At 34.9% G+C, this 12,152-nt stretch overlaps 2 protein-coding genes across 51 annotated transcripts in view; one reads left to right on the top strand and one right to left on the bottom strand.

Moving 5' to 3' along the window:
• Positions 1-12,152, top strand: part of adamts7 (a disintegrin-like and metallopeptidase (reprolysin type) with thrombospondin type 1 motif, 7) — a 610,954-nt gene that overhangs the window by 277,767 nt on the left and 321,035 nt on the right. The window lies entirely within an intron of this gene.
• Positions 1-12,152, bottom strand: part of myo9aa (myosin IXAa) — a 253,527-nt gene that overhangs the window by 31,530 nt on the left and 209,845 nt on the right. For 29 of the 50 annotated variants that reach the window (NM_001423815.1, XM_073905946.1, XM_073905954.1 and 26 more), the window contains 6 exons: positions 11,404-11,529; positions 11,085-11,234; positions 8,882-9,189; positions 6,868-8,304; positions 5,438-5,525; positions 5,061-5,258 (listed from right to left, as the gene is read on the bottom strand). In NM_001423815.1, the coding sequence (NP_001410744.1) occupies positions 5,061-5,258; positions 5,438-5,525; positions 6,868-8,304; positions 8,882-9,189; positions 11,085-11,234; positions 11,404-11,529 (2,307 nt within the window). The remainder of the gene's footprint in view (positions 1-5,060; positions 5,259-5,437; positions 5,526-6,867; positions 8,305-8,881; positions 9,190-11,084; positions 11,235-11,403; positions 11,530-12,152) is intronic. The other 21 variants (XM_073905968.1, XM_073905972.1, XM_073905978.1 and 18 more) reach the window with 1 other exon arrangement.

Genomic DNA, 12,152 nt, shown 5'->3' with positions numbered 1-12,152 from the left:
AATTTCAGTCCAGACAAACTACCAATATAATGCAATTTCATTGGAATAGACGTTTATTTTCATTTATTTGTTTTATTAAATGTATTTATATTTATGCAATTATATTTATTTATTTATTTATATTTATTTATTTATTTGTTTATCTATATATATATATATATATATATATATATATATATATATATATATATATATATATATATATATATATATATATATATATATATATATATATATATATATATATATATTCCCCCACAGTACAAAGACATGTGGTATATATATATATTTGTATTTATTTATTTATTTATTTATTTATATTTAACATTTAAATACTAACATTTTCTATAAAACACATACAAGTCAGAATTACTAGCCCTACTAAATTATTAGCCCCACTGTATTTTTTCCCCAATTTCTGTTCAACGCAAATAAGTTGTTTTGTTTTTTTTTTTAGTTTTAATAACTGATTTCTAATAACTGATTTTTTAAATCTTTGCCATGATGAGAGCACATAATTTTTTACTAGTTATTTTTCAAGGTACTAGTACTCATGTAACTAGGCAATATTTAACTAGGTAGCAACTGTAGCAATTATGTAACTAGGTAAAATAGGCAAGTCACTGTATAAAAGTGGTCTGTTCTGTAGACAACTGAAAAAAAAAAACATTGCTTAGTGGAACTAATAATATTGACCTTAAAATGGTTTTTAAAAAATTAAAAAACTATATATATATATATATATATATATATATATATATATATATATATATATATATATATATATATATATATATAAATTTTTATTTATTTATTTATTTATTTTTTTATGCTCTGTTAAACATCATTTAGGAAATGTCTGGGGGGAAAAAAAAAGCTAATAATTTTGACTTCAACTGTATATCTGCAGGGTGTCTACAGGTTTCATCAAGTACAATTTAAGACATTTTAAGAGCTTTTTAAGACCTTTATAAATGAAAAAATAAAATGACTAACACTAGACTAAACACTAAGGAATTTTTCTAATGACACAGTTAAATCATTTGAGTATAATAAAAAAAAAGTAATTGTAAGGAAGAGACATTAAATTAGGACCTGTTTAATATTAAGACCTACAAAACGATATTTCAGCAAATTTAAGACTTTTAAGACCTACAATTTTGATTTTGAAATTTAAGACTTTTTAGGGCCTGCAGATACCCTGCATAAGGATTATTTATAAATGAATAACTGCACAATTATGAGCATTGATTCACAACTAGTGCAAACAAATACATTATATAAATTAAATAATTATTCCTTCATATGGAAGAGGCATCCGTTTTATACAATCACCCAAATAATAACAAAATTCTACTGGCTGGAAAGACTTCAAAAGACTGAAAAGAGTAATTATTGAAAAGAGCTACAGAACATATGGCAATAACTACAGAATCAGAAGAAATAAAGAATGTGCTGCTAGGACAGGTCCGCGGCTTTAGCCTTGGTAAAGTGTTGCAGAAGAGAAGAGCTACAGTAAATGTTAAAGCATGCAGTACTCTTTATCCAAGGTGAGAGTGTGAAAAGCAGAATCATGTCGCAGTTGAAGGTCTTGGTTGTTCAGGAAGAAGCGACCTATAATAACTAGCATACAGAAGCTTTTATATCTCTAGTCAAGCAGCGTGGTCTGAATGTGAAGAGAGCAGTGTGGGTTAAAAGTTATACAATTTTTGTATCCGGAGAAAAAAAGCAATATTCTGATAGAAGCCATCCTGATCTGTGTGGCTGGATGATTCAGTAATTCAGGCAAAATTCATTTAATTTTTACCACTAGAGGGTGCAAATTCACAACAAACAAAGGTGTAGTTTAATGACGCCGAGAGACACTGCATTTTAGTTAGAGCTGTCAATTAATTAAAACACAACAAATCTAGCATTTTCTTCTCAACTAGTTATAAATACTGTAACCTTATCGTAACTCATACCCTAATAGAAATTAGTTTATTTATACTGTAAAGGATTAAAGAAAATTATATTCACCTCTAGAGGGTGTGTAGTCACAACAAACAATGATGTGTACCGATGACGCTGTGACTAACTTTAAAATCATAGGAGTTATCTTCATTATATCATACAGGACTTCTGAAAATTCATGTTCATGGATGAGCTAAAGTATTTAAATCTAAAATCAAGGTAGCATGAAGCCGAGCAAAGCTGAAAGATATTAAAGTCAAATGATGAGACGGGCGTGATGCGACACAAAAGCAGCAAAGCTTTTATTATGCAACAGCTGAACACTTCCGGTTAATCTAGTCATGATAATGTGGTAAAGATGCAGCACTGTTTTATCAAACTAAATTAATTTTAGAGTTCTGTTATAATGCTGCTTAGTGCAGTCTAATAAAATGGGCAAATTAATACAATTAACAATAACTAAATAAATAAAAAGTTATTTATTTAAAAAAAATAAATAAATAAATAATATATATATATATATATATATATATATATATATATATATATATATATATATATATATATATATATATATATATATATATATATATATACCCATTAGTAAAATATAACTATAACAATAAATAAATGAATAAAAATAAATGAATCAATAAAAAAATTATTTAATAAAAAAATATCTAAATAATAAATATAAATGAATAAATAAATAGATAAACAAATAAACGGCCAACATATTAGTGTGTATTTCCATTTTCTAGCGTTTATGACGTCATTAGCCTTTTTACAAAAAAATAGCTGAGAAAACTGTATATTATCAGCTACATTTTTAATTAAGGGGCACTTTAGTGTTGGATTGCAAATACACCTTCTCATGAATGACTTGTGCAGTTGTGCTAGTAAATACATAAAAAGAAGCTACAGTACATCCACACCACCAGATGTCAGGATAAAGTCCAAGATTTGCTGCCATACTGCCCAATGCAAAAAGCAAAAAGTAACTTTCTTTTAATTTTTAAAAGTAACAATTTGTAAAATAAAATAAAATAAAATAAAATAAATCATAAATAAAATCCACAATCAACTAGAACAGTGTTTTTTTTTACTAAAAGTACTTATGTATCAACATGAAAACGCCAAAGATACTCTGTTGTAGATTTATTAAGCACTGACCAGCATTATAGGAGAACCTTAAACTGTATTTAGTTTGATTAAAAAGTGCTTCTTATAGCACCTAATGTTAAGAAAACTCATTACAGAATTCTATTTAGGATATCTCCTGTGAATGAGTTTATTCAAAAAAGATTTAACTTTGATGTTGAAAAGCTTAGCTTCTGTTCAAATCTTCCAGAAACACTTGATCACTTGGATTCTTTTTCTTGTGAATTTACTTTTAAATTCTGGTTCTACATCGATACTTGGCTTTCACTAAAGATGATTTAGAAGATATATTATTTTACAAAGGCGATTTACATTTTGCTTTCTCTGATGTTGTGAACTTTATTTTACTAATGGGTAAATCGTTATTGTAAATGAAAAAATTGCAGGACCTCTTTTAGGTGTTTTTGTAGTGAGAGTGGCTCAAAGCTTCAAATACTTCAGAAACCTAAATAAAATAACTAAAGCTCTCTATATTTTATTTTCAGAATCTTTGTGGTAATGTTTTTTTTTTTTTTTTTTCATTTGATGTAGGTCTTTTGTACTGCTCCTTGTTGCGGTTGTAACAGTTTAATGTATTTAATTTATTTTAATGTAAGCATGCCTTGATATGCTGATTGTTCCCTGTTATGTGATGAAAACGTTTTGCAACAAAAAAAAAAAATTTAATTAATTAATTAAAAAAACATAAAATAGTGCTGCTTTTTCTCCACATGATCATGACTGGAATGACCGGAAGTGGTTAAGAGTGGCATAATAAAAGCTCCAACGTTTTTGTACCCCGTCACGCTTGTATTTTATAACCAATTACTTTAGTGCTCTCGTTTAGCTTTGATGGCTTTCAGCCTTACTCTGCTAATACATTTTGAATACTCTAGCTCAGCGGTGTCAAACTCAGTTCCTCGAGGGCCGCACCCCTGCACAGTTTAGCTCCAACCCAGCTTCAGCACACTTACCTGCAGGTTTAAAACAAGCCTGGCAAACCCAATTAGTTCGATCAGGTGTATTTAATTAGAGTTGATGCTAAACTGTGCAGAGCTCTGGTTTGACACCTGTGCTCTGGCTCAACCATGAACATGATTTCTGCAGGGCTGCGTCCGAAACTGCATACTTCCATCTTGTATAGTACGCTAAAATCAGTATGCGAGCCGAGTAATATGTCCGGATTCATAGAATTTGAAAATCAGTATGCGAGAAGTACCCGGATGACTTACTACTTCCGGCGAGATTCTGAGGTGCGTATTTCACGCATGCTGCACTATCCCATGATGCCCTGCGAGAGAATTCATGAATGGGAGTAAAGAGATGCAACTGATGCAGGTAGGTCATGTGACCATGACAAAATGGCGGATGTAGTACGCCCGAATTCCATTCATACTTTTCACATTCATACTGTAGAGAACGGCTAAGTAGTACAGTGCAGTAGTAGGACGCAGCCCAGGAGTATCGCAGAATGTAATGAAGATAACAACTCCCATGATTCTACACTCAGTAATGGCGTCATCACTATACATCATTACTTGTTGCGAACACAAGCCCTCAAGAGGTAGAAATTGCACAATTAATCACACTTAATCCTTTAAATAAACGAATAGAATTTTTGTTAAGTGAGAGTAACTTAAAGATTACAGTATTTATAACTAGCTGAGAATTTTTTTAAATATTTGTTTTGCTTGAATTAATTGATAGTTCTAATTAGAATGTAAATGATTCTCTGCAGTGAATACTTTATTTGTATGTCTATGTCTGCCATCATAGATAAGAATAGCTTCAACAGGTATTTCGGCATCTGTGGTTGAAAGCCTAGATCCTTCAGCTGCACAGGAAGCGTGGAAGCGTTTCAGGTGGTCAGTAAGGCGATCTATCAGGCTCTTTTGGAGGAGTTAGCCGAAGAGAGAAAGAGATCTTGCTGGTGGGTCTGCATCCGCTCACACAGACCATCTAATTACCATTTCGGAGTCACTGTGACAAGCCTCTACTGCGCTCTCCTCTGAATCCTGCTTGGGGAGGGGTGTGCCAGCGTACAGAGGGGTCTCATCGTACTCCTCCTCCTCTGACTCCCCCTCTCCCTGGGTGCTTGAGCTGCGGGTGAGGAAGTCTGAACGTGTCCGTGCCATGCGGGCTTTTTTATGACCTGGTCTGCCAACCTAATTGACCAAATGATAGTAAAAAAAGTGAAGGTGCTCCCCATGTGAACCAAGATTCAGGTGACCCCCTCCACATCCTCATAATGAGGGAGAAAGAGTTCAAACATTTATTTATGAGGAAAAAGAATGAAAAGCTATTTACGATCTATGATGGCCTAAAGTTTTACTCTTTCGCTCACCTCAGTCTTTGTGGATTTATAACCCAAAAGGCTCACTTCATTCTGGGCTCCTGGTGTTTTTTCTTGATTGGCCAAGTCCTTATTCAGCCTAAAACAAGTTCAAGAAGGTTGAGGGTTATTTATTTAAAAAAAAAAAAAAAATGTCATGCTTTTAAATTCAAACACGCACTCTTATAATTAGCTTTTGTGCAGAAATCCAATTGATATTCATGCATATTTAAAGCTAGCACCCTCAAGAAGCCTAATATTACATTTGACGTTAATCCCATATTACATGTATCCTTTTTGTGCAAGTTGTGTGGTGATATTCCAATAGTAATAAGATTTTCTTTGGTGTCACATGATGGCATAAGATTTATGAGATTCTCTTACATGTCACTGCTATCAAATTAGTCAATTACACAAGTTTAATAATACAAACACCCTGCTTGGTTTGAAAGTGAATTGTGTGTAAGAAATGCTTCAAACATCTCTCAACAGGGTTCCCACTTTAATTCAATTCAAGTCATCTTTATTTCTAGAGCACTTTTACAATGTAGGTATTGTAAAACCAGCTTAACATTGAAGTTCTACTAAATTGAAAATGTGTCAGTGGAGTCTGAGTTGAAGTTCAGTTTAGTTTAGTTCAGTGTGTTTGATTTTTACTGCTGAAAGTCCAAACACTGAAGAGCATATCCATCGATGCCCAGCCAAATTTTAACGTTTCCCTTTCTTTCACCAGCTTAACAACTGAACTTAAATAATTTGTATTGTGGTTATGTATTAATAACATTAATTATAACATGATTAATAATAATAACATGATTAATAATCATTATAATATATCATGTTCAAATAATAACATCATATTAAAATAGTATTAGCTTGAATATTATTTAGCATGACTTTAATAGCCACTTTGAGAACAACAATGGACAATTTACCCAAAAAAGCTAAGGTACAGTACTTATTGTTTGCTTGACAGTAAAATGCTCCCTCTTTCAATAGCTTAATAGTAGTTTTACAAACTTTAAATTAAACTTGTAACACGCAGTATTCTAAGTAGTAAGTTTCAAGTCAAAGTCCTCAAAATGTATATTATCCTGGCTTATTAGTCTTAGCTACAGGTAGTCTGGTGACTGCATTTGACTTCACTGACTGCCAGTTGATGAGCAAAATAAAATGGCGCTGAAGAACAGACTAACCACAAGAATAAAAACAGCACCATACTATTACTGTATATACCTATATTATAATAACACAATACAACTGAGAATAATTTTACTTTTTTTATCTTGCGAAATTTTACTGCCATTTCACTACACAAAAGAAATAAAATCAGAGTCATTGGGAATATTAATGTATAAAGGTATGAAATAAGGGTTTTGCAATGAACTAGTTTGAAAACTAGTGTGATGAGGTTGTCATGTCGCATGAAGCTTATCACTTACTTTGAGTAGGCAATCTTAGTCTTTGGAGAAAAGAAGATGTTTCCTGGCCTTTCAGACATGCTGATGTTGACATTCTGATTGGACGGTTTCTTATTTATTCTACTTCTGGCTTCATCCCCTCTGGATTCCAAAGTCAACTTGGGTGCCCACCCTTCTGCTAAATTCTGTGCGTCCTTTGGTCGGTCTCTGAGAATCAGAGGAGCACCGTCCTTTTCTCGGGCTGGTCTCTGGGAGGTGAGGTCAGGCTCTGGCTGGGCAATGGGAGCAGGTCTGTCTGTCCTTCCTCCAGAACTCTCCTGTCTACTTTGCTCGATCCTTCGCAGAGTCTCGGCTCTCTGCTTTTCTAACTTCTCCCTCTCGTTTTGGACTAAATTCCTACGTTGTTCTTCTAGGATGTGCGTCTGTTGACGGATCTGCTCCATCATCTCTTTTTCATTTTGTTGTCGTTGATGCTTCTGCCTCTCTTCCTTCTCCTCGTTGAGTTTCTCTAGCTTCTCCAGGACGTAACTGCTGTCAGTGCTAGGTTGTGCTGGGCTGGGTGGCTCGCTGGTCTGGGCAGCGCTGTCTTTGACCTCTAGAGGCTTTACATCTGCTTCATTTAAAAGAGTTTCCTTCTGCATACTAATAACCACAACCATGGGTCTCCGAGTGGACTCCTTCTTGTCTTTCGAAGGCTTGCTAAGGCCATCAGGGCACGGGGTGACTGAATTGGTGGTAGACTTTATGACTAGAGAGCTACTTTCGGATGGAGGTGTGTAGAAAGTTGGAAGTGAATATTGCATTCTGGGAGGTTTAGATTGGTCATCTGGTTTGGACAAGATATCAGGTGTGGAAGTGTCAGAGGGCAACACATTGTGCTGGTCAGGCACAGAAGAAGGAGAACCAAGGTCCTCTGGTTCAGCACAAGGTGCCTTGTCTTTGAAATAGTCATCTATATTGAGTAGCTCAAAGCTGCCTTTAGAGCTCTGGCTGTCTGGAGTACCCTGAGGAGTGTGAGCGATCTCGCTGACCAGCTCCATTGACCAGCGCCTTTCGTCCGAAGGAGACGTTCCTCCAGTGGACCGCACCTTAAGAAGTTCCAAGCTAAATTTGGCCTGCTCCAGCTCTCGCATCCGCCGGCTCTCCCGCTTGGCTCGTGTCCTCTGGTTGGGATCCTCTAGAGTCCGCGGCCTCTCTCGGATTGTCACTTCAGGGGAAGGTTGTGCTGGTGCCATGCCCTCCATCATCTCTACCTCCATCTCTTCCAAAACACCTGCTCCAGATGCCTCTACTGCACTACTGAGAGCCTGTTTGCTCCTGTCCTGCTCCTCAAAGGAGTCTTCCAACATGCTCGCATCCAAACCCATGTCTTCAAGCTTGTCCTCTTCTGTTAACAAACTAGCCTTTCCATTCGGCAGATGAGTTATTTTTAATCTCTGCTTTTGAAGCTCTCTAAATCTGAATATTATAAGAAAATTTAAAAAATGGTTAGACAAGGTACAAAGTGGGAAAAAAATCTATGTATTTACATAGCACTTTTCATCATATACCACTAGAACCACTACCACGACTACTACTACTCCTAATAATAATAATAATAATAATGATAATATACAAACAGAAAACATGTCTAAACTAACTTGAACAGTATATTGCTGCTCTCTGGTGAGTTTGAAGTTGAAATGCAATCAAATATCAATTATTCTGTTTGCAAAGTACTGCTTTATGTGAGTGAATGTGCTATGCTGTAAGTTGTACTACACATTCACTTGCCAGAATATAGCTTGTTCTGCCACTATGTAAAACAATTAAATATTTGTACCAGTAAACAGTTACCAAACTAGCAACTTTACTAAACTTTGTGCGGAATACTTAGGCACTTTCAGCCTTGAACAAACCACATATTTGCTTGGCAGACCACCAGTAAATACTCTGTATCAGATTGTTGACTGGTGTGCATTTGAGAGTTGTATTATTAAGCAATTAGTGTGACCAGAGCAGGTATCTGTAGAAAAAAGATAACTGTGTACTGTACCTCTGTCTTGCCAGATAGCCTCTACCCACAGCCTGCAGGCGGATGGTGGCATCCCGCTGGCGGAGGAAGAGCTCTCTGGCTCTATGTCTTCTCCATGCAGTCTGGATCTGGAGGGCTGCCCGTCTCTGCCGATATAGCCTCCAGGTTCTCTGGATCAGCACAGATGCCTCTCTCCATAGCAGGAGTCTACGCCTCTCTCTAAAGCCCCTCCAGGCTGACTGGATACAGACCACTGCCCCCTCCTGGACACGCATGTCATACTCAAGCTGGCTGTCCCTCTGTAAAGACTGACAGCTCCTCCACCAGTTCTACATGAGAAAACATTCCGATTAAATCACATATATAATTATTTCACTGTTTGGGTCACACATTTAGTATAGGATTTTTAGAAAATAAGTATTGAATAGTAATTTTGCTTAATACATTTACTTAAAACCATAATAAAGAATCATTATATATATATATATATATTTTTATATATATATATATATATATATATATATATATATATATATATATATATATATATATATATATATATATATATATATATATATATATATATATATATATATGATGAAACAAATATGTTAAAAAATAAAATGATATTATTCAATACTAAATCCTTTATCTCTCTAAGTACTTCCACTGTTTACATGTCAAACGTCTAACCCAAATACCACAATGATTACACACCTTTTGCCCAATGAATGAACTTTCAGCACTTTTTAGTCATTTATAATTAGATCGTTACTCGTTAAATTGTTAAGTAAAATCTTTACTTTAAATAAAATATAAATAAAAAAAAAACATTTGGAAAAATATAAATTCATGAAATGTGAACTATTTATTTAAATCTTTACAAGTACCAATTTAAAAGAAAGTTGGTCCATTTGAGTATCAGTAGACTGTCTGCTTAATATCTGCTGAAACTGCAACTAAACAGCCATTTAACTGGCTATAAAAAACTCAGCAAGTCTATGTCAACTTACACTAACCCTTACCCTAACCTAACAGTCTAAAATGTGATATGTACATGTAATTCATAATATGCGATGGATTTACATGATAGGGATAAAGATCATAGCAATTCCAGTACACTGAAAATAGTTGTCATACATCATAGAGGAGAGAATATGGGTTAAAAATTATGGGACTTTGACCTTTCTTCCAACAACTTTTAACCTTGAAAAAGTGACTTCTATGAATGTTTTAATAGTTTAAAGTGCTATATTGTCTGGGTTGGTGTTGTATATTATGCTACAAAACCCCTCTAAAACCTGCCAGTACATTACAGTACATTACAGTTCTTTTAAAAACCTGATTCTCTATACTGTATATTATTTCCTGAACTAAATCTTGTCTTAAACTACTAAAATGTCCATGAAAGTCACTTAGACAAAGAGTTGAATTTTTAATATCAAAAGTCAACAGAGCAGAGCTCAAGATCCTATAATGCAAGTCACAATTGTATGTGATGCACACACATACATAGAAACCAAACTATACAAACCATTTTGTTACATAGTTATTTGAACTAATATATAATTTGTATAATTTAAATAATAAATGTACAAATTACATATTTTGAAATCACGTCAAAACACAATTTTATTATGGATGCAATTAATCACAATTCAATTTTGCCCAGCACTAATTCATACATCAAAAGCATTCAGGTTTCCAGGTTTAAATGATAGTATAGACTTTTCTCCTTTTTCTAACATTTTCTTAATTAATGTATTCACATTTTTTTAATTTAGATTATTGTTGAAAGTTTATGTTATTTTTTCTTTTTATATGCATTTTATGTTTTACTTCTGAGAAATATGTTGAATATTATATAGATTTCTCATTCCTGTATTGATAATTGGCGTTATTGTGAAGGCTATATAACCTCCTGTTCTGTTATTTAATTGAGTCATGTGACACCGAGTGTTTAAATGAACTCCAGACACACCTGAATATTGTCACAAGGGCAGTGCATGAGTGGTGTTTGTTTATGATGATATTAATAAAGTCTTTTAAACTTTTTATTAACTTTTCAATTGCCTAGGACTGGTGATTTTTTGTATATCTTAAAAAAATAGGATTCTGTTTTAAAATGAATTGAAATAAATTATAAACATTTCCATTTCCTTTTAAATTCAAATATTACTGTCAAAAAACACTGAAAAAGCTGCTAATCCGGCAGTAAACATACCTGAATTTGGCAGGCCGCCTGTCTTACTCTGAGGAAGTTCTTTCTTTCTAGAAGAGCTCTGAAGCGTCTCTGAAGATAAACGATTCTGCTCAGCACCTCCTTATGGAGCAGGTCCTGCAGCCGCTGCCTCTCTATTTCACGGAGGAACACCTGCCGTACGCATGGATAGACGGAGACACGTCACGTGTGCATGCAACACTGTACATTTCCAACAAAGCGAACCATGAATGGGCAGGATGTGTCATCCCAAAGGCATCAGAAATAAGTTCTATGCTAGGAATTTAATTAAGTCCCATCACTGCCAGAAGCTTCATCATACCATGGTACGGCCCACTTGGAAGCCTTCAGGAGTGAGATCCACCTGCTGCAGGTACTGTCTGATAGCCTCCTGGCTGGCTTGATTGGAACCCTCTGGTAACAACACATGGAAGTGTCGCGCAAAGTCCTGGAGAACATAAAATGATAAATATAATCCATGGTAGCGCACACACACACACACACACACACACACACACACACACACACACACACACACACACACACACACACACACACACAAACACACACATACACACACACAAGTCATTCCCCATCAGAAGTGTCCAGGAAGTGACATCTCTCATTAAGGCCTAAAAGCAGTGGTCAGATTTCAGAACACTAGCATCAGTGTAAAGGCATGTCTTATTGAAGCCTCCTTCAGCGCGGCCCACTGGGGGTGGACAGTCTGTGAGGCAGATGCTGTTGTGTATGCAATTATTCCTGGCCACTCTTATTGCAGACTATAGAGAGAGCCTCTGTGAAGTCACTGAGCACAGCAGCTTCATATCTTACAGGAATTACCCCAGGCCAAAACACACTGGTTTGATTAAATGTCATGCACACACGTTGACAAGATGCAAGGTAAAAGTAGAAAAAGGTCATTGAAAGATTGTTCTGTGCGGTTAGAAGCGCATTGCTAATGTTGGTTTACTGTAAGAATAGGTGTTTGGTTACTGTTCCATGACAAAATAGCCAACTCATGACTCTTTGATAATCCGAGACTATATTACTAAAACTTTTGATATTTCC

Source organism: Danio rerio, chromosome 7, assembly GCF_049306965.1.
Source record: "Danio rerio strain Tuebingen ecotype United States chromosome 7, GRCz12tu, whole genome shotgun sequence".
Taxonomy (NCBI): domain Eukaryota; kingdom Metazoa; phylum Chordata; class Actinopteri; order Cypriniformes; family Danionidae; genus Danio; species Danio rerio.
Note: the sequence above shows the minus strand (reverse complement) of the source record. Positions and strands in the feature narration are given on the sequence as shown.